Genomic DNA, 23,852 nt, shown 5'->3' on the forward strand with positions numbered 1-23,852 from the left:
TTGGTTCATGAGATTTAAAGAAAGATGCCATCTCCATAACATGAAAGTGCAAGGTGAAGTGGCAAGTGCTGATGCAGAAGCTGCAGACAGTTGTATAGAAGATCTAGCTAAGACAACTGATGAAGGTGACCACACTAAACAACAGATTTTCAGAGTGGGCAAAACAGCCTCCTATTGGAAAAAAAGATAGCATCTAGTACTTTCACAGCTAGAAAGGAGAAGTCAATGCATGGTTTCAAAGTTTTAAAAAACAGCCTGACTCTTTTGTTAGGGTCAAGTGCAACTGTTGACTTTAATATGAAGCCAAAACTCATTTAGCATTCTGAAAATCCTAGGACCCTTAAGAATTATACTTACACTACTCTATCTGTGCTCTATAAAAGGAACAACAAAGCCTGGATGACAGTACATCTGTTTACAGCCCGGTTTACTGAATATTTTGAAGCTCACTGTTGAGCTCTACTCCTCAGTAAAAAAAAAAAAAAAAATTCATTTCAAAATATTACTGCTCATTGACAATGCACATGGTCACCCAGGAGCTCTGATGGAAATGTACAAAAAGATTAATGTTACGTTCATGCCTTCTAACATAGCATCTATTCTTCAGTCCATGGATCAAGGAGTAATTTCAACTTTCAAATCTTACTTAATACATTTTGTAAGGCCATAGTTCCCATAAATAATAATTTTTTATGATGATCTGGGTAAAGGAAATTGAAGTTGTCTGGAAATAATTCACCATTCTGCCTAAAGGTTCGTAATTCATGGGAGAAGGTCAAGTTATCAACATTAACAGGAATTTGGAAGAAGTTGATTCCAAAGTCATGGATGACTTTGAGCCTTCCTAACCTTCAGCAACCACCACCTTGATCAGTCAGCAGTCATCCACATTGAGGCAAGATCCTCCACCATCATAAAGATTAATACGTGCTGAAGGCTTAAATTATCACTAGCATATTTTAGCAATAAAGTATTTTTAATTAAGGTATGTAGATTTTTTAGACATAATGCTATTTATTGCACACTTAATAGACAACAGCATAGTATAAATGTAACTTTTAAATGCCCTGGAAAACTCCAAATTTTATGTGACTTGCTTTCCTGTGGTATTTACTTTATGATAGGGATCTGAAAATGAACCTGCAGTATCTCTGAGATATGCAACGGCCATGCCCCAAAAGACAAGCTAAGAATACATCCAAAGATATTATAATTATTTAAAGCAGGTACTTCAAACAATTAACCTATGGCTCTACAGTTATTTTAAATGCTTAATATCTCTTCTATTGGAAATAAGAACAAGCTATCATTTAATTTGATACAACATTTATATTATATCATATAAACAGAAGAACTCTTACCATTTTTGCCATCATACCCCCAGTCTGTACTTGCCATTATCTTCTACTGAGTTTTCTTTCTGAAAACAAAAATAATACCTGGAATAACTAACTGCAACTGTGCATGCAGGAGATGCCGTATATCCCTGCTTGGGCATTTTTATGGAAACTTATTTGCCCTTAATAGCCCATTATTTCATCATCTCTACTTATCAGAAAGTACACATATCTAAGAAAAAGGTGTTGTAAAAAATTCTACAAGGGCCATGTTAGTTACAATTGCTTTATTTTCTTATATTGTAAAAGAGAATTATAAAATCCTAGATTTTATAAAGCCAAGTCCTGTTTCACTCATGTTAGTAGAAGATATGGCTTAATGTTATCATATATAATTCTTTAGATTTCCTAAATGAAAAAATACTTTGTACACTTAAAATTTCCAGTTCTACCCTTGTTAGTTATTTAAGCAATACAAGCAATTTATCAAGAGAATAATTTGTGTGTTTCCAGACTGATCTGAACTAGTATCATAATGTTAATTAAAAATCAGATAATTAAATTGCTAATCATTTAATAATATTATTTATAATGGTACAGTCTATAGATATACAGGGTAAGAATAAAGTCCATTTTGGAGCAATATTGGAATTCGTAAATGGAGAAGATTTTATTAATGCTAAAGTTAAATATAGCTCAATTTTTTTTTATACATCAAATAGGTCTACTAGAATAAAAGCCTTCTTTTGTAATAGTTCTATACAATTTATAAACTCCTTTCTTATTATTTTATTTCACCATCACACATGCACACAAATCCTATGTAATAAGAATTAGCATTTTGTAATTGAGGTATGTTGAGGTACTTTGCCATAACTAGCAAGAAGCCAAGACTTCAGCCTCCTAATCCAGTTGCCTTCTTCACTATACCTCCACCAAATGCCACACTAAATCTCCTTCTATGCTCACAGTACTCTTAAGTCCAAGTTAAGCCTGGACCAAGATGAGAACTGATGTCCACTGAGTGATGAGAAGGTACACAGGACTTTTCAGGAAGGCAAAGAAAACTGATTAGGATGTGCCAGTTCTACATGTTCAAGGCTCTAAACATGCTCAAAGAAAAGATAAGCAGAAAAGTAAGCTTCAATAGTGATGCTTTTCTCATGCCTTCATAGTCATTCCTCCTTTCATACTGGAAGATTTGTCTGAGCTGCTGCAACCTCTGAAAAAAGAAAGGGATCGGGAGCAATTTTCACTAAGGCTGACTGGAGACACGTTGTTTGCTCCTTTGCAGTTAATGATGGTGCATTGCCTCATATGCAGAGTGGGTTGTGGTCATGAACATCCACAGAGTGGGAAGAGGCCCAAGCTCCCACTCTATGGCTTTAGTGGGCATAAGAAGATATTGTTTAAAGGGAACTCTTTTTTTCAAAGTACTATTTGTTTAAGGCCCATAGGTATCAACTGCCGTGCTAAAAACTTTACATGTATTAACTTATTTAATTCTTATTGTAACAAAATTGGGTATTAAAATCTGTGTTTTAGGTTGATGCGGAAGGATCTCTTGAGCCCAGGAGTTCCAAACCAGCCTGGGCAACATAGTGATGCCCTGTTTCTGGCAAAAAAAAGTGTTTTACATTAAAAAAAAATTGAGGCTTACTGAGGTGAAGACACCTCCTCAGGGTTACAAAGCTTGCAAGTGGCTGCTTATATCCCATAAGCCTAGGGTTTAAACCTAGATCTGTCTAATTCCAAAGCTAATATATTTTCTTCACCTTCCACTGTCAACAACTGTCCACTGACCTCTAACTGATTCTATTTTCTGGAGGATTTGATTAGGTGATGTGGCTTGGTCTGGCTCAAGATGACTGAGTCAGGCTTCTTCCTTGGGCTTACTTCACTCCAGAAGCTCATAGAGTGACAGGAGCAGGCTACCCTTTGCCAGATAATTTGCTCCTAATATTGTATACTTTATAAAAAGTAACTTTAAATTGAACTACTCTGTTAATCAACAGATTTGAAAAACAGCAACCCCCTTTCATTACATGATTATGTGATGATTCATCACACGAATATTTGAACATTCATATGGAATGGTAATTCATTTAAAGGTTTAGGTGCAGAATGAATCTGGTGCCTAACTGTTATCACCTTTTATTTTATTATGTACCCAGGGTGGGTTAGTGTACTGCCTCAGGCAGAAAATTATATAGAGAAAGGATATAAAATTTAATGAGCCTTTATAAGGGCAAACACCCTTTATACCGTTTACCTTTATCCCTCTTTTTCTGCTTACAAACTTTGCTTCTCTCAGCTGAATATCTATGCTAAATCCAAGATGTTTAACTTTGTATTCACTTCACTTTCACCAACAGCCTCCTCCCAGTATACTTTGCCAGGAATGATCTTTGAGCTACTTTTGCCTACCAAGAAAAAGTTTAATCTACTCAGCCTCTGCTCTTCTAAACTAAAAGTTTATTTTCTAAGGCCATCAAATGTGTCAGCACATGTTGAAGGCTTTTTGATTTTTCTGATAATTTATATGTACTTGAAACTGATTCATGAGCAACTAGGCTAATGAAAAATCTACTTTTTAAGAAAGGTAATTCAAAAGTTCAGAAATAATTTTTTATAGAGAATTGCTTAATTATTAACAGAAGTATCAGAAGTGCCATACAATTTATTATTATTGTTAAGGAGAATGATTTCACACTGTATCCTTGCTAGGGGGTGTCAGTATAGGTTGGAAAAAGTCACAGTTTATTGAATGGTTTCCATCTGTTAGGTTCTTTAAAATAACTATCTAATTCAGATCTCACAGCTGACCTAGAGGTTAGGTTAGAATCAACACTTTATGAGAAAAAGTAACTGAGGCTCAGAAAATCCAAGAAGAACCAGAATTTAAATTCATTCCTGGCTACCTCCAAAGCCCATGAGTGCATCCTCTTTTCTATTATACCATATTTATAAGGTTGTCTATAAATAAACATTTACTTCAGATTTATATAATAGGACTGGGCACAGTGGCTCACACCTCTAATCCCAGCACTTTGGCAGGCCAAAGTGAGTGGTTCACCTGAGGTCAGGAGATCGAGACCAGCCTGACCAACTTGGCGAAACTCTCTGTCTCTACTAAAAAAAAAAACAAAAAAATTAGTCAGGCATGGTGGTGCACTCCTGTAATCCTAGCTACTCGGGAGGCTGACGCAGGAGAATCACTTGAACACAGGAGGCAGAGCTGCAGTGAGCCGAGATTGGGCTACTGCTCTCTAGCCTGGGCAACAGAGTGAGACTACATCTCAAAATACATATATATAATAGATTATTACATTTATTTATTGAGTAATACCAATTAATTTCACTGAAAAAATTGTTTAGTACCCTAAAATGTTTTTCAAGAAAGCATTTCTTCAGTGTCTTAAGTATATATTTAAGTCAGTTTTAAATTATATTTAAGAGCCTTAGTATTTCTTATTTTAACTTTTGTTCTTCTTTTTCCTTTGAGATTTTCCTCTAATTTTAATTTTAATATTTTAAAATTATTATGAACTCTTCTGGAAGCAAATAAATTCTGGTGAGTTTCTAATTTGAATTTGTACTTAGAAAATAACTCTCTGGTATAAAAGGAACAAAAAGTGAAGAAGAGTGCCATCCGTGCCTAGTTATGGACAAGATCTGCTAAATGCCACTGAAAGGAAAAATTCACACCTTGGGAGGACCAAATTCCAAAAAGCCATAGCTGTTCTACAATGCTTATTATCCACAACAATAACAGGCTTTCCTGGGAATCATATATTCCCTAAAATGAGAAAATACATATTGTGAAAATAAGTGTCATTTTGACTATTAAATTTGGCATGACTCTCACATTGTTTCCTAAATTCCCTGCCCCTCCAGAAATGGTATCACTTGGGGTGGCAAGATAAATCTTATTTCCAGTGGAGAAGCGGGTCATGGAAAATGGTGATATTAGCTTGGACATTTCTGCATTGAGACAACTAGAAATTCTGATTAATCAACTTAAATGGCAGGATGAGTTATCCGGATTTCACAGCTGTCATTTCCTCTCAGTTAGACTTTCTCATCACTTATAATAAAGATGTGTTGGTAACTTTATTCCTTCCAGTGTCTGTATTTGTCTCCATCCATACTGAGCTTCTTCCCATTTTAGCATCTTTGTGCTTGCTGTCCTGCCGTCTGGGTTGCTCTGTCCCCAGACCTTTGCATAGCCTCAGATATCTCCTGCTTAGATATAACTTTCCTGAACTCCAAATTCACATATCCTCCTTTTCCCAGTCACTCCATTATATTATTCTATCTTATTTCTTTCATAGCATTTGTCGCATCTTGAAATTATTTTGCTTGTATTATGAAATTAATTTATTTGTTTACTTGCACAATGTCTATAACCATCTCTAAAATGGCATCTCTATGATATGATAAGACCTTGATCAAGTTTTTCACCACCATGTTCTCTTCACCTATAACATGCCTGGAAAAAAGTAGTGCTCAATAGACACTTGTAGGGAGAATAATTAAGTGGTCATTTTAAATTTCAACTATTGTATATTTTTAAAGATGGAGAAGAGCAGAATGTTTAGCAGGGACTATACTTACCAAATGCACTGATGTGAACTCAGGTTGTGTGGTACATTGATATTTGGGCATGTGAATGAGCTTTGCTATAGGTAGGCTCATGCTTGTTTTTGGATGAATTTTTGGAAACTTTTAGAAAAACCTTTCCTCTCTTGGTTCTATTAATGGGAGGAATGAAGTGACCCGTCTGTGTCTGTCAGTCATTACTGGGAGAATGAGAACACTGATCTTTCTAAGTGTCAAGGTTTTTGACATTTTGTAAGTGTCAAAATCTAACTCTTCAAATATGGTTTGAACATTTGACATATAAATTTCAAAAATCCATAACTCTTATGGCTTTTATTACTGTAACTTAAGAAAAGTTTCAACGTTTTATTTCCTGTCTTGGAACAATTTATTTTTAATGCAGTTGTTAAATCTACTAATGACTGTTTCTTATTAACAACCAAGTTAACTCTGCATATGTTATCATTTTAATACACAGCATAGAGGCATTCACAATGTCTTACAATTTCATGCTTTTGAAAATATTAAATTTTAAGTTTATGTCGTTGACTGTTATGCTTATTGAAATTACTGGTTAGAAAGACACTGTATATTCAGAGACTGTCTTGTGAACTTTTATGCTAATGGTTAGGGAATGTCTTCTACTGCACGAACCGATAACTTGGGTAGGTTAATAGTACTATCTCCATATTTATTTTTTAAATTGAGAAAACACTATTTGTATCTTATCTTTGTATTGTATCTTATAACTGTTCGGGGAATTAATGAGTCCTTATAGAACAGATGATGACACTATTAAGCAACATTTTTCACCTAAAAAGAAAATAACATGTATTAATGTTTTGTAAATCATAAAATTCTGCTGGGTGCAGTGGCTCACGCCTGTAATCCCAGCACTCTGGGAGGCCAAGGCAGGTGATCACCTGAGGTCAGGAGTTTGAGACCAGCCTGGCTAACATGGTGAAACCCCGTCTCTACTAAAAATATCAAAATTAGCTGGGTGTGGTTGTGGGTGACTGTAATCTCAGCTACTCAGGAGGCTGAGGCAAGAGAATCGCTTGAACCTGGGAGGAAGAGGTTGCTGTGAGCTGAGATTGCGCTGCTGCACTCCAGCCTGGGCAACAAGAGCACAACTCTGTCTAAATAAATAAATAAATAAATAAATAAATAACTCATAAAATTCTGCGCAAATATAAATGATCAACGTAAGCCTCAAAAAAAAAAGTTTGATTTTAACTCTCAGGCAAATAGATGATGATATAAAACAAAATAGTTCAAATGATTTTATGTGGCCTGAAATTAAAACACTTGCTTAACAGATACCTGTTTGCTGTAGATTAAACTAAATCCTACATGTAAATATGAAAAGAGGTAAGTTCTCAAGTGTAAAATATTAAGAAAGGTGAAGGTCAGTTATATTAATCACCTTGTTGTAACATCCTTCATGCTCCTGTTTGGGGGTTCTAGCTACCTAAAATCATTTTAAGATTAAAAAAACATGTCTTCTCATTCCTGAAATCAGCTTTGTTAGCTCTCAAATCCTTTTATCAAAGACTAGATTTCTAAAATACATTTGTAATTAAATGTAGCTACGTCTGAAGAGGGCAGGTCCTGATTAGGACACTATCAAGCATTCCTATTAGACATTAGATTATATGAACAAATGTTATTTATACTGAAGTGATATATAATTATAACACTACTGAATCAAAACCTCTGCTTATAAGACCTGGGAATTTATGTTTTTAACAAACATTTCCAGGTAATATTTTAAAAACGTTATTTGCGGACTTTTACAAATATTTTTAAAGATCCTAGATGCTGTTTTCTTGACATGTTATCACCTTCAGGAAGAATACTGAATTAATATTCACTTCAGCAGCCACTTCAAAAACTACTCACTGTTATTCTAAATTAGATTTCCCTTCATAGATTTCTTAAAATTTTAATGCTTTTACTAGTATCTAACTCCAGCAAAGATATTCTTTTTTTCATTCATTTTTTTGTGATGCGTTTTTAACTATGGAGTCAGTATGTGAAATACAGGGTGGTGGCTGGCTGTGCAGTGGTCTTTAAATCAAATGCTTAAATCAGAGTCATGATTAAGTAAAGACAGTTACAATAACTAGATGCCTTCTAGTACTGGAAATATGAATTATTTCATGCAGGAAGTTGTCATTTTAATTTACTCTTGTCTGATCTTTGTCTTAGTAGATCTATCAAAGAAAAGTGCCAAGAGCACTATTTGAACTAGTGATTTGCAGAATGACTCAGTACTTAAGGGCAGAGTTCACAGAAAAAGTACATTACAGAGGTCCTCTTTACTGATCTTAAAAAAGTAAACAAAGACATATAATGAGGATGAAGTAATATCTACAGCACTCCTTTAGTCTCTAGACTCTCTTTTGCTTCACAGTTATTTTTAAGAATTAGCATTAACTGTAAAAATTTTTTACCTAACCCAATTTCTTTGAGTAATGCTATTTGTTTATGATAAACCTGGGTTAATAAGTATAAAACACCTAAAAATATTTTCTAAATGAAGATTAGCGATAAATGCACAAAGCGGATGCACAGTAAGAGATGGCTTTTATTTTTTACTGAGTGTGCTACTACTAATAGAAAATAGTGTGGGTTACGGTTGAAACTTAAATGTAGCCAGGTGTTAAGGTGTTAAGGACACAAGGCTATGTCTGAGCTTCCAAGGATTTGATGATGTACATTAGCTAATTAGCCTTGAAATCAGGGGACGTAATTCCCTCTTGAGTTTTTCTAATAAATGGATAAGGAATAAATGGAATGATTACAGGTACTTTCTGATTTTAAAAAATCTTTATTTTTATCCTCTACATTAAGGACACAACAGGTACTTTTAAAGAAAGAAATAGAAATAGTTTCTTTTAGAATAGCCCAATAGAATGAGACCATTTGACTCCTGCACATTTTTTTTTACTCAAATGATCTTAATTTATAACTCTTAAAAGTTATAGAGGCTGAGTAAAACAAATATCAGTATTTCCATTTCAAAAGGAAGAAAGAGGCTTTCACAGATGTGAAGGTTAAGCCACTTGTCCAAAGTCAGATGAAAGTGCTAAAAGTGGAATGTCAAGTCTTTAAACTCTGGGTCAAGAATTCTTCCCACTATGATAAATTATAAAACCAAACTAACAATATCTTTTTATCATTACTTTTTTACTTATTTTCACAAAAGAGTTTGGTCATATGGGAAGCTATTACCTCAAAACAGCCGTTGTAGTTTCCCTAAGACAGACTCTTAACTTTGGTTTGATTTTGTCCATGGGCGCTAGTGATGGGTATGGATCACCGTCATCTCTGGAGTGGATGCATGCTTTGGTTTTTGCATCTCCACAGCCAGCCTGCCCAGCCCAGGAAGCTATCACATGCATCCCTACTGAGTTTCTTTCAGAACCTACCATTTCTACATTTCTATGGAGAGACCAAGCTACGTGTGATTTATGCTTCCTGATTCCAGTGTAGCTGGTGAATGCAAATTCTACCTTCCCACAAAAATCTACTTTATTTCTTCCAGTCCTAGATGTAAAGGATCAGCCCGCAGGATGGAACAAAATACGTCCTCCTCCCTTCTATTTCTAGAATGAGAAAGAGAAGAAAACAAAATTATTTATTAGGGTGCCCACAACAAAATTTCAGAAAAGAATTCTGTCGTCTTAGCTAAAGGCAAAATAGCCAAGTTTGAATGAAAGTCCTTCCTGATCTCTCTCCTTTATGCAAAAGATTACTCGGGCAATTAATTTAGCTGGTCGAGGCCATGTGTTATTCTAAATTTCTTATTTTTCTTTCTAAATTTTTTTTTCAAGTTGCTCCAAGCGAATGAGAGTTACCTAAACATATAAAATAAGTGGATTTCTAAGATGGGTTTAGCTCTAAGTAAGTGAAGAATTTTAAGGCCTCATAAAGATCTCTGCTACAGTGTTACTCTTCTATCCATAGTGACTCCTAACTCCCATAGAAAGAGTGCAGGGCAGCTTCTCCTGTGGTTTCTTTTCTTTTCTTTTCTTTTTTTTGAGACGGAGTCTCGCTCTGTCACCCAAGCTGGAGTGCAGTGGCACGATCTCGGCTGACTGCAACCTCAGTCTCCCAGGTTCAATCAATTCTTTTGCCTCAGCCTCCTGAGTAGCTAGGACTACAGGCGCACGCCGCCACGCCTGGCTAATTTTTTGTATTTTTTTTTTTAGTAGAGATGGGTTTCACCGTGTTGCCTAGATTGGTCGCGAACTTCTGAGCTCAGGCAATGCACCCGTCTCGCCCTCCTAAAGTGCTAGGGATTACAGGTGTGAGCCACCGCTCCTGGCCTCTCCTGTGGTTTCTTAAGGCTCTTTTAGCTTCTGGAATCAGAAAACTCTGGAGAGGCTGCTTAGGCAACAGTTTTCAAGTGTGGCTTGAAAGGCTCTGCGTTTCAAAACCCCGAGTGAAAAGGTGTTGAATGAAAGGCTCTTAATTGCATCCCCTTCCACCCAGTTTATCTGGCCCTGTGATGGAGTTCCTTAATATGCAACACTTGGACATTGCAGTAGTCCTAATTCCTTTAAGACTGCCCTGGACTCTGCCTTTAACTAGTTGGTAAAGTTCCACATAAACTTTGTGCAACTGCCTAAGGGTTGCAAAACGAGGGGATGACATGTTGGCAAGTGCCTCAGTTTTCCATCATCACCCAGGAGGCAGCCAGAACCAGTCTGGTGAGAAAGAACTCCAGGAAAAACACCTCCCCAGGTTAGTGGCAATAACGCTTTTAAAATGGAGATTCACATAGTCCAAAGGAGTTCTTATGGGCCTCTGGCTAAAATCCAAGCTCAGTTAGAATGAAGCTTATGAACCTGGACCTCTTAGAACAAATAGGGCTGTGTTTTTTTGCAGTGATTCGACCCGGGGAAGATGAATTCTTGGCAATGTTCTCAATTCCTCCTGTTGGTAATTCCTAGGGGTGCTTGCTAGCCAGGGTTCACGTTCGATGTTCTTACAATGTGGCCTTTGTCGCTCCTGTCTCAGGCTCCAGGAGTCCTCATACAGTCCCCTGCAGAGTTGGACAGGATTTTACTGCATGGTTGCTTGCAGCTGGCAACAGCTGTTGCTACACTTTTTTATCCACATTTATTTTTGTGTGCTAAGATTGTGTTTCTAGTCCTCCCCCAACTTCTGATACTACACAGTGCCAAATTGTTTGCTGATGAACATGATATTATTAGTAAAGGCCAGTAGCTTCTTCCAAGGGAGCATTGACTGTTTATGCAGTGGCTTTATGCAGCCACTTCTGGGTATAGCACTCACTGTGTCGTTTATTTTGGTTAATATAATGTTCTTAAAAGACTCGTTTTAACTTTAAAATCAGAGGTGGCAAATGAAACTTTGCTTAGAGTCACATCCCTAAAATCTAATGTTGGAGTGGTAAGAAGAAAGGGAATCATCTTGTAGCAGCAGCTAGGTATAATGAAGTTTGCAGGAAAGAAAAATAGGGTGTCTTTTATTAGATCCAATATTGATAGCACTGCTCTAGCATGATGGACATGCCTTGTGTATGAGATGAGTATGACATCCACTCAAAAAACAGCCCAGTTGGGAGAGAAATGCCAGCCATATTAGATGTGACCTTTTAGTGCCTTGGCCATTGGCATTGACTGAGGGTAATCCTAGATCACCCATTTTTCCATTTGGATGTAGCTGAGACTGACAGGGCAGGTGTCCTGCCTAAAGCAACTGATTTACTGATTTACGATCAGCTTTCAGTCTCCTTCCTACTTGCCTCTTCCAAAGTGAGCTTGAAAATCCAGTGCTTTTCACTACCTCTGCAGAAAACCTAGAGGCAAGCACAGGATTTATTCCTTGTAACTTGTAAGGCTGCTGTTGAACTAATGCAAAGATCGATGATTCGGTGACATACCATAAAGATTTTAAGTATTGTTATTAATCTCAGTAGGATTAAAGTGCAGCTACTGATGGAAGACTTGATCTGCAGTGTCTAGATGAAGCTAATTCGAGCACAGCTTTATCCCCTCATCATAATATGAAGAAGGAAAAACAAACGGTACCATGGCAGTTGGGCACTGTCTCAAGCACCATAACTTCTAGTTGTTTAAATTAGCTGTGGGTTGATTTTGTAACTCATAGTTACACATTACCATTAATATCACCAACTTGTCTCCTTAAACAACAGGTCTGCAACCAGAGAATTCAACCCAACCCTCCTCCTACCTAGTTTATGGATGGAGAAAAAGTATGTTTTGAACTCAGTGATCCATGGCTTCTTAGGGTGTAAAATTTGGACTAGACAGCACTGAGCATGGGAGGGGAGAGAATCACGTTTGGCCTTGCTACATGTTACAAGTGGCATGTGCAGAATCCTGCTTCCCTCTCTCCATGTTCTCAGTAGGAAAAGTGCTTAAAACCATGTGAGGGGGCATCCCTTAGTTACATCCGGGAATAGACATGTATGAACCTCTTTTCTGGAAGCTAGATTTAGGTTAGCTTGAATGTGCAACCTGTACCTGTGTGCCTGGTTTCCATTTTGTTCTGTGCCATCTGGAGCAACTTGGCTCTCTGGACCTTAGCCCCAGTCTTCCAGTCTAGACTGTGACCTTGCCTCTCACCTGTGGTTGGTCTTCTATCACAGTTACTGACTGCTGCCTGTGTCAGGATGCATGCTTGTGCCCGGCCCATACACTTCCTGCCAGCTCAGCCCTCAGTTCCATTTTTTTTTTTTTTGGAGACATAGTCTCACTCTGTCACCCAGGCTGCAGTGCAGTGGCATTATCTTGGCTCACTGCAAACTCCGCCTCCCGGGTTCAAGCAATTCTCATGCCTCAGCATCCAAGTAGCTGGGACTATAGGTGTGTACCACCATGCCTGGCCAATTTTTGTATTTTTAGTAGAGATGGGGTTTTGCCATGTTGGGCAGACTGGTCACAAACTCAGGCTAGCTTCTAATCCAGGACCCTCTTATCCCACCCTGTTCCATGGCCTGAGGCTGACCACTAGTTGAGTTCAGGTTCAAGTGACTGCTTAGACCAAAGGCTGAGAGCTTAGACCTCGGAAGAATACTGCCAAGGGTCCCAAGTCCTAGAGGGGAGAGTACAGGCTGCTTTGAGCCAGAAACAAAGGGCACTGTGTGCTCTCCAGTGGTCAAAAATCTGAGGAGAAATATCTGGCTCAAGCGGGAGAAAAGTGAAAGCAAGAAGAACATGGGCCATTAATCTTGTGCCACACTAGTAACTAACCTGAGGCTGTAGACTTGCAACTCAGCTCGCTTGGGTAGCATTTGCATCTTGAGTTTCTCACACATTGTGAAAAATCACCCAGGGATATTTTTATTTGTGATCTTAATTTAATTTTGTTGGACGGGTACCATGTACATGTTGCTTCAAATTCAAAGGCATAACAGGGTACAAAATAAAAAAAAGTTCTCCCATTTTCTGACCTAGAGAAAACCAAAGTTATCAATTTATTTCATACATTTAAAAAGATATTTGGTGCTTATACATGGGTAGAACTGCATGTATTATTTTGCTCTTTTCAAATAAATACAAATAAAACATACTGTATACACTTTTTTGTCCCTTACTTTTCCTTCTATGTACATTATCTTGGAATTTGGCCCTATTACTACACAAAGAGCAATTTTTTTTTTCTTTTTGCTTTACAATGTTCAGTTTTACTTTTTCCCCTTAACACATTATCTTGGAATTTGTCCATATTTCTTTTGTTTTTTATTATATTTTAGGTTTTGGGGTACATGTGAAGAACATGCAAAATTGTTGCATAGGTACACACGTGGCAGTGTGATTTGCTGCCTTCCTCCCCTTCACCTATATCTGGCATTTCTCCCCATGCTATCTCTCTCCACCTCCCCACGCCCCGCTGTCCCTCCCCTATTTCCCCGCAACAGACCCCAGTGTGTAGTGCTCACCTCCCTGTGTCCATGTGTTCTCATTGTTCAACACCCGCCTATGAGTGAGAACATGCGGTGTTTGATTTTCTGTTCTTGTTTCAGTTTGCTGAGAATGATGGTTTCCAGGTTCATCCATGTCCCTACAAAGGACACAAACTCATCGTTTTTGATGGCTGCATAGTATTCCATGGTGTATATGTGCCACATTTTCCCTGTCCAGTCTATCATCATGGTTCCAGGTCTTTGCTATTGTAAACTGTGCTGCAATGAACATTCGTGTGCATGTGTCCTTATAGTAGAACAATTTATAATCCTTTGGATATATACCCAGTAATGGGATTGCTGGGTCAAATGGAATTTCTATTTCTAGGTCCTTGAGGAATCACCACACTGTCTTCCACAATGGTTGAACTAATTTACACTCCCACCAACAGTGTAAAAGTGTTCCTATTTCTCCACATCCTCTCCAGCATCTGTTGTCTCCAGATTTTTAAATGATAACCATTCTAACTGGCGTGAGATGGTATCTCAATGTAGTTTTGATTTGCATTTCTCTAATGACCAGTGATGATGAGCATTTTTTCATATGTTTGTTGGCCTCATGTATGTCTTCTTTTGTAAAGTATCTGTTCATATCCTTCGCCCATTTTTGAATGGGCTCGTTTGTTTTTTTCTTGTAAATCTGTTTTAGTTCGTTGTAAATTCTGGATATCAGCCCTTTGTCAGATGGGTAAGCTGCAAAAATTTTTTCCCATTCTATTGGTTGCCGATTCACTCTAATGACTCTTTCTTTTGCTGTGCAGAAGCTGTGGAGTTTGATTAGGTCCCATTTGTCTATTTTGGCTTTTGTTGCCAATGCTTTTGGTGTTTGGGTCATGAAGTCCTTGCCTATGCCTATGTCCTGAATGGTTTTGCCTAGATTTTCTTCTAGGGTTTTTATGGTTTTAGGTTTTATGTTTAAGTCTTTAATCCATCTGGAGTTAATTTTAGTGTAAGGTGTCAGGAAGGGGTCCAGTTTCTGCTTTCTGCACATGGCTAGCCAGTTTTCCCAATACCATTTATTAAACAGGGAATCCTTTCCCCATTGCTTGTTTTTGTCAGGTTTGTCAAAGATCAGATGGTTGTAGATATGTTGTGTTGCCTCTGAGGCCTCTGTTCTGTTCCTTTGGTCTATATCTCTGTTTTGGTACCAGTACCATGCTGTTTTGATTACTGTAGCCTTGTAGTATAGTTTGAAGTCTGGTAGTGTGATGCCTCCCACTTTGTTCTTTTTGCTTAGAATTGACTTGGCTATGCAGGCTCTCTTTTGGTTCCATATGAAGTTTAAGGTGATTTTTTTCCAGTTCTGTGAAGAAGGTCATTGGTAGCTTGATGGGGATAGCATTGAATCTGTAAATTACTTTGGGCAGTATGGCCATTTTCATGATATTGATTCTTCCTAACCATGTACATGGAATGTTTCTCCATCCGTTTGTGTCCTCTCTTATTTCGTTGAGCAGTGGTTTGTAGTTCTCCTTGAAGAGGTCCTTTATGTTCCTTGTTAGTTGTATTCCTAGGTATTTTATTCTGTTTGTAGCAATTGTGAATGGCAGTTCGTTCTTGATTTGGCTCTCTTTAAGCCTGTTATTGGTGTATAGGAATGCTTGTGGTTTTTGCACATTGATTTTGTATCCTGAGACTTTGCTGAAGTTGCTTATCAGTTTCAGGAGATTTTGGGCTGAGATGATGGGGTCTTCTAGATATACAATCGTGTCGTCTGCAAATAGAGACAATTTGACTTCCTCCTTTCCTATTTGAATACACTTTATTTCTTTTTCTTGCCTGATTGCTCTGGCTAGAACTTCCAGTACTATATTGAATAGGAGTGGTGGGAGAGGGCATCCTTGTCTAGTGCCTGATTTCAAAGGGAATGCTTCCAGTTTTTGCCCATTCAGTATGATATTGGCTGTTGGTTTGTCGTAAACAGCTTTTATTATTTTGAGATACGTTCCATCAATACCTAGTTTATTGAGGGTTTTTAGCATAAAGGGCTGTTGAATTTTGTCGAAGGCCTTCTCTGCATCAATTGAGATAATCATGTGGTTTTTGTCTTTGGTTCTGTTTATGTGGTTAATTACGTTTATAGACTTGCGTATGTTGAAGCAGCCTTGCATCCCCGGGATGAATCCTACTTGATCATGGTGGATAAGCTTTTTGATGTGCTATTGCAAAAGACTTGCCAGTATTTTATTGAAGATTTTTGCATCTGTGTTCATCATGGATATTATATATGAATGCAAATATTATATATGAATGCCCTTATCAAGGTCTGGGGGAGCACCTGGTAATTTAACACATTACTGTTTTTGGAGCAAATGTATGAATAGTCATACTGATAGGAATAAATAATGACTATAAATAGCTTCAAGTCAGGTCAGGTTATGCCCACAGATGAGTTCAGGTCAAATCAGGTCAGGTGTTTGCAGGAACATGTTTGGTTTTCAGAAATTTTTGGAATTCAGAGCTGGAGATAAGAGAGGGTGGAGCTGTATTTTTATCCCCCAAGTTGAGTGGGTCAACACAAAGAGAATGAGTCTGGTAGGAAGATCATCATATCCTGACTCAAGTAGGCCTGAACACCTGATCTACCTTTTAATCCTGATAATTATTGTAGAAATTACTTCATCTCTATTAGCCTCTGTTTCCTCATCTGAAAAATGGGGAAAATAATTGTACCTTGCAGAATTGCATTGAGGGTTAATGATAATATAGGCTAGGTGTCTAGTTACCTGGTACTTACAGTATGATTGATAGCTGTGATCATTGTTCATGAGAGGTGATATCTAATGAAATAGAATAAAATCTCTCTTTTTTGTTGTTATTTCAAATTTGAAAGTAGCAGGGAAAAGTGGTAGGAATTTTGTATACGAATCCCGGCAGACTTCCTAAAGGGAAAAGGAGGAAGGCCCCAAAGCTTTGTCTCTGGGACTTAACATTTATTGAAACCCACTAGGCTAGACAGGATAGCAACTGACCTCAGAGCCCCTGAAATGAAGGCCCCAGGATGGTAAAAAGAACTTGCACAGTGGGTCGGTCCCCACTGAGAGACAGGCAAGCATAGTCCATGCCCATGAGGAATTAGACATAGAAATCTGTCTCACCCTGAGCATTCGTGGTCATGCTTTCAACCTGCACAAGTGACTATGTGAATGCATTTATTTATTCATTTAGCAATTGTTTTTGGATGTCCACTAAGTATAGGTCTATGAAAATATCCAAGAAACGTACAGACACAACTCTACCTTCATTAGCATTATAGTTTATGGGGACTTAAACAAGGAAGCAACAGAAAACCACTCCGAATTGTGATGCATTTTTTAAAGGAATAAACTTGCTTGGCAGTAGTAAGGCCAGGAATGGGCTACTTACAAGGAGGAAAGCAGGAGGAGACAGGACAGCCACAACAGAGGTTGAGGTATGGCCAGAACACTCCTCTTCTGTGACACCTCGCCGCTGTGCCTGCTCATCAACAGCTTTTCGACTGAGTGCCATCCCCTCGGAAGGCCTTCCTGACCTCGCTAAACTTCACTTCTCCACTCTCCAGTCACTTTCCACCCATTACCGCAGTTTATTTTTTCGGAGCTGTTATAATCATCTGAAATTATCTTTTCTAGTTTTGCACATATTTATTATGTGCTTGCCCTCTTGAGAAGGAAAGATTCTTGAGAGCTCTGAGCATTTTGTCCAGTGTCTGAGGGTGACTACATATTTATTGAATGATTAAAAGGAGGACTATGCAAAGACCTTAAAGTAGAAAAGAGCCCGATGCATTCGAGGAAATGAAACGAGGCAACTGGATCTCGTTGATGCTAATGGCTTCCAATGAATTCTGCCTCCTGGTATCTACGCCCTTGTGTAGTCCCCTCCAGACTGACTCGGGGCATGGCCACATGACTTTTTTGGCCAATGGGACATCAGCTAGCAACACAAGCAAAGGCTTGATGAATACTTGTTAAGAACACAGATGAGCCACATAGGAAAGTCCTGCCTTGTCTGGTCTCCTTCAAGAGGATATACCACTTGGAGAGCAAGGTGCTGGCATTCCAGCTGTTCCAACTGACATTCAGCCACCCAACTGAAATTCACTCAGTGACTAAGTCTAGTAAAACCAATAGAAGGATCCACCCATCCACCCTATGATAATGAGAAGGAAAAAAAAAGTTGTCATTTTAAGCCACTGAGTTTTTGGGTGGTCTGCTATGTGCACAAAACCTGAAAGAGAGCTGGGGCATAGTGAACTGGTGAAGGTAGTGTGACGTGGTTTAGAAAGGAAAACAATCATTCAGAACCTTACACATGTAAAGTTACTGTATGTTAAATGCAGTGGAAATTAACAGGTTTGAAGGAAGGGAAGAGTTATTATTGAAAAGATCAGTTAGGAGGCTATTCCAGATATCTTTTGCTGCTTTGAGTAATAGAATATGGTGGAAAAGATCCTGCACCAGTTCCCAGCCTCAATCCTTATCAGACTGGCAGCTTCTACTTCCCTTCTTTAGGAACAGTCTCTGGGAAGCCTGAGCTTCTGTTCAGAAAGCAGATTACTCTGCTGGAGCAATTACATGGAGAGGCTCTTAATCACAGACCTCCCCTCACCCAGCCCCATTCTACCCCCAAATTCATGAGGAGGAGATATACCTCATCTTTCTATAGGAAGAGTGCAGTCCACCATAATGCCCCAGACATTATCTCTTAATCTTCACAATAACATTATAATGTCATTAATATCACTCAAATTTTTACTGATGAGAAAAATGAAGTTTAAATGATATATATAGCTTTGTTCAAGCTTTCACAGAAGTAGAGGCAGCACTTTGACTTAGGTCTTCCTAATTCCAAAAGCAAGGTATTGCCAGTCTAAGATCTGGATGGGCTCTGGGTTGGCAATATATGAGAGTTTTGGTGGTAGAGAGAGAGGAAGTGAAAAGTTGCGTTAGGGTTAGGGAGAAGACAAAAGGAAAGAAACAGATATTCCAGGAAAGCCACTTTTTTTCTTCTATTCTTCTCCCAAATTGTAGATGACCTTCAGTGATAACCATAGCTAAGTATGAACTCTGAAGAGCAACACATCCTTATTCTATTTGGTTGGTGTACAAGGGTAATTGTGGTTTTTGCTATTACTTTTAATGGGAAAACCACAATTACTTTTGCACCAATCTAATAAGTTTTCCAAACTTATTATTGCTTCAAATTCATTTAAAAGGAAAAATACTTATTGAAGCATAGTCATTAATAGCTAAAAACTAGAAACCTCTTAAATATCAGCTAACAAGAGAATGGACAAGTACGTTGTGGCATTGTTATACAGTAGAGTATAAATAGAACTATATGCTCAACATACATAATTCTCAAAAACATAATTAAGCAAGAAAAGTTAAACTGGAGAATAATATATATAGTATAATACCAATTGTATAGTGTTTAAAAATATGCATAGCAGTGCAACATGTAACTTACAAATTCATAAGAGGTAGCAATCACATAAACAATACACTTGAGAAAAGTAACTACCCATTCAGGTGATCGTAGTTGCCTCCAGGAAGGAAAAAATAAAGAAAGAAAACGGGAAATCTAGATTAAAGGCTTTAATGGTATCATTTACTATAATTATTTTTAAATTAAGCAAACATGGCAGGGAGAAACAAAAGGAACTATCTTCAAGACAATTTTGGTGAGATCAAAGGCCAAAGCAAAGTTTTGTGAAGCCTTAGGTGGCAATTTGTGAAAATTTTAGCTCAGTTCACGAAGTACAGTAAAGGACCTTGAACACAGGGAAAACTGAAAGAAATGAAATGTCACCTTGTACTTTGAAGCTGTGCATTGGGAAGGCACCCACACACTGCACCCTATTCTGCAAAGCCACATTCTCTTAATCGTTTTCAGAAGGCAAGGTAGAGGGGATGTGCCTTTTAAAAATAGCTTTTGAGGCAAGACAGGCCGTAACAGGAAGGCCAGATGGAAGAACATGAGCAGACTTGTTTCTGAGCACATGAAACATCCAAGAATTAACATGGTGAGGTTTTGATTGGTGTGGAGTGTGGGGAGAGTCTATTCCTGCAGGCCAGATCTATGAGTCAGTGACTTCATTCGGTGGATGAGTCCTAGGGAAATTCAAGTAACTCTTAAAGACAGAAAGACCTGGAGTTCCTAACACATGAAAAATAAGATTCAACCACGTGTAAATGATGATATCAGGACCTTTCTTGTGTTAATTGGTGGAGAGAGTTTGGAAGAAGAGACACAGAGTTTCAAATGAAAAGAAACCCCTGCATGGAGATGACGTGAGGCAGACAGGGCAGCTGGAGAGACAAACGACCAGTTTCATCAAGAGTTATTTTCTGTTTGTCTTTGTTTGTGCAAGAGCCCAGAAGAAGCTGCTTGCAACAGTCCTTCACATATTGTTGATAACTTGGTAGTGGTTATAATAAAGGCTTATTCCACTAACGCCCCTAAAAATGTGGGCACATATCTTATCTCTGAGCACTGGCCTCTTTGATGTACCCTGGGACATCCAGATACCCTGAAACCTGAGTCCCAGGGCTTAAAACTCACTGACTGGTATTGCGTATAATTTACCAATGAGGAGACTAAATTCCCTGGAAGAACATGGAGAACATGTGCTGATGTTCCAGACAAACTGTGTTTCCTGGTTGTAGCATTTGGTTAAAAAGAAGACACTTAAAAACAAAACAAGCTATAAACATATAGAAAGAACGGATCAAGTCCCATTAAATCTTTGTTAGCCAGTCTTTGGGAACAAATTCCATAGCCCTTCTTCCATAAATCCTTCTAGAAAGATAAAAATAGGAGATTTCATAGCCTTTTACCTCCTCTAACCCTAACTTGCTTGAAATGAATATTTCAAATCTTAAATAGAAAAATCAAGCCAGCCAGATTTTATTTATAAGAAGATGAAATACCAGTTTTCCCTGAAAGTAGCCCTACAGGTAAACTAAAGATACTGCTGAGCTTTCCTTGTCATTCTAAAAGGCAAAAGAAAAAAAAATCAAAATGGCCTGGGCACTCAACACTAAAGCCTTTTTAGAAGACAATACAAGCGTTGGCTGGATGCAGTTATCAGGCCTGTAATCCCAGCACTTTGGGAGGTCAATGCAGGAGGATCACCTGAGCTCAGGAATTCAAGATCAGCCTGGGCGACATGGCAAAATCCCATCTCTACTAAAAAATACAAAAATTAGCCAGGCGTGGTGGCACGTGCCTGTAGTCCCAGCTACTTGGGGGGCTGAGGCAGAAGGATCGCTTGAGCCTGGGAGGTCAAATCCACAGTGAGCTGTGTTCTCAGCACTGCACTCCAGCCTGCGTGACACCACCTGTCTCAAAATAAATAAATAAATAAAAATGACACAAGTATAACTCTTGTTTCTCATTTCTGGTAACTGTCAATGGCATTATACCATTCTTATTTCTTGAGGAAGAAATGTAGGAGTCCTCATTGAATATTTTCTTTCACAAAACCTATTTATCAAATCAGCAGCAAGTTTAATAGCTTTTTCCTCCTAAACACAATTTAAATCATCTACTTTTGCCATTGTCTGCAATCCCCATTTCTCTCTTGCAGAACCACCAGGCCCTGGGGAGGCCACACTCCTGGAGAGAATGTGGGTCCTGCAAGAAGTATTCTGTCCCTTCAGAAAATGCACCTTTCCCCTGTAAACACAAAGCAAAACCCTCCACATCTGAGAGCTGGGCCTTAGAGGCACATGTGGTCCCATTCTGAGAGTGGATGCCAGTAATAACTCTGAGGCTCAGGCCGCTGGGAGGGGAAATTGGAATCTGTGACTCTTCTGCTCAGAGGCTTTCAAGGGAGCTGAACTGGTTCATGGTTGCTGATGACCACTGGCTACCGATTTCTTTAAGGAAAGATTGTCCAGTTTAGGAATTTAGGACTCTCCCAAATCATCAAATAATGAGTTCATGAAGACCACCAGATACCCAAGAAGATAAGCACTATATGTGCCAAAGATGTTTACAGAGATAATGAAGAAGAAAATGTTAAAGAGATAACAGATGTGGCCAGACACTGTGCCTCACACTGTAATCCCAGCACTTCGGGAGGCCAAAGCAGTATGACAGCTTGAGGACAGGAGTTTGAGACCAGCCCGGCCAACATGATAAAACCCTGTCTCTACTAAAAATACACAAGTTAGCCGGGCGTGGTGGTGAATGCTTGTAATCCCAGCTACTTGGGAGGCTGAGGCAGGAGAACCGCTTGAACCCAGAAGGCAGAGGTTGCAGTGAGCTGAGATCACATCACTGCACTCCCTGGGTGCAGTGCGAGACTCTGTCTGCATGACAGAGCAAGATTCTGTTTCAAAAAAAATAAATAAATAACAGATGTGAAGTATTGAGCATGATGTCCAACATGCAGTGGGGCTTACTATGTGGAAACTCCATCTGTATTGCACCTCATCCTTTCTTCACTGAACCAGTGTTATTAGCACCAATTCACCAGCTACTAGCATCTGAAGGTACATGTTGATCATGCAAGTTACCTTTCTCTGGACAGACAATCCACATCTTTATGGTATTGAGTTGATGGCAGACCATATAGTGAGGTAATATAGTAGTTTTCTCCTGCTGCTGAAACAAATTACCAAAATTTTAGCCTCCTACAACACAAATGTATTCTCCTGATACTTCCGGAGGTTACGAATCCAAAATACATATTGTAGGCTAAAATCAAGGGGTTGGCAGGGTTGCATTCCTTCTGCAGGCTCTAGGGGAGCATTTGTTTTATTGTCTTTTCCAGTTTCTATAAGCCTCCTACGTTCCTTGGCTTATGGTCTCTTTTCCATCGTCAAAGCGAGCGGTATAAAATCTTCTCTCACTCCTCTCTTCTTGCTGCTTCCTGTAAGAATCTTTGTGATTATATCAGGCCCATCTGGACAAATCAGAATAATCTCCCATCTCAGGATCGTTCATTCAGTCACATCTGTGAAGTCCCTTGTGTTGTGTAAGACAACACTTTCACAGATTCTGGGGATTAAGATGTGGACATCATTGGGACCAATTATTTAGCTTACTACAGGCAGGAAGCAGGGGGAAACTTTTCAAGGAGTCATTTAGTGCTGGTGGAGATTGAAGGTGGTGGTGGCTGGGATATTGAGGAGGAAACAGGCCAAATGGGAAATAAGAGATGATTTCCAGCCCTAGGTGTAACTGGATTGGCATATTTAGAGGGGGGAATTCAATGACATTAGCTTCATCGAGAGCTGCAAAAGATTCAGAAATTTTGCTTTCTAAAAAGCAAAATTGTGAGTATAATTGTTGGAGAGAGAGCAAGGGGAGTTAGTAGTGGTTGAAATAATATAATGAATGAATAGTTTCATTACTAAACCATATCATTCTCTGGATATTGATGTGTATCATTCAGTTGGTTGTAGATGTAGCAGAAGAGTTCCAATTGGTCATCCATCAATTCTATTGATTCTATTGAAATTTCTAGGCAGATAACATATCATGTTATTTTGATGAAAATATTAATGCTGATGTCAGCAGTAGATACATTAGAAGAAGCAATTAAAAAGAACTAAAGATGTATGCTTTGGTAGAATGATTATCAATACATTCATTTGTGTGAACTGCTTACCTTTAATTCCCTTGTGGCACAATAGCACGAAAGTGAGTCAGGGTAATGTGAGTTTTATTTTATAAGGGCTGTTAAGTCTACATAGGTTTGCTTAGTCATCATGGTTGCTGTTTTGTGGCATGTCCATTCACTTATAATTTAAGGAAAAAGGAAAGGGAACAGGTTTCTTTCTCAACACTTTTGCTTCAGGCAACCCTTGGTAGCTTTTACTACTAATGAGAGAAACTCTAGTTCTTTAAGAGTTAATTTTAAAACAAAACTTTGCCCGTATCTTTCCAACCCCTGGAATACCATGCACAGGAGCACAGCACAATAAATAATTCTGTTCACGCAGGTGATGAATGCT

General features: G+C 38.5%; 1 protein-coding gene across 5 annotated transcripts in view; it reads right to left on the reverse strand.

Moving 5' to 3' along the window:
- The window catches only part of CA1 (carbonic anhydrase 1), a 46,967-nt gene that overhangs the window by 9,480 nt on the left and 13,635 nt on the right, over window positions 1-23,852 (reverse strand). For 2 of the 5 annotated variants that reach the window (XM_012471023.2, XM_012471021.2), the window contains exon 2: window positions 1,362-1,420. In XM_012471023.2, coding sequence (XP_012326446.2) covers window positions 1,362-1,398 — 37 coding nt within the window. In that variant the 5' untranslated portion in view covers window positions 1,399-1,420. Of the gene's footprint in view, window positions 1-1,361; window positions 1,486-23,852 lie in introns of those variants that run through there. The other 3 variants (XM_012471024.3, XM_012471022.3, XM_064384338.1) reach the window with 3 other exon arrangements.

This window comes from Aotus nancymaae, unplaced genomic scaffold (genome assembly GCF_030222135.1).
Source record: "Aotus nancymaae isolate 86718 unplaced genomic scaffold, 86718_ANA_hifiasm-v0.15.2.pri h1tg000036l, whole genome shotgun sequence".
NCBI classification, from domain to species: domain Eukaryota; kingdom Metazoa; phylum Chordata; class Mammalia; order Primates; family Aotidae; genus Aotus; species Aotus nancymaae.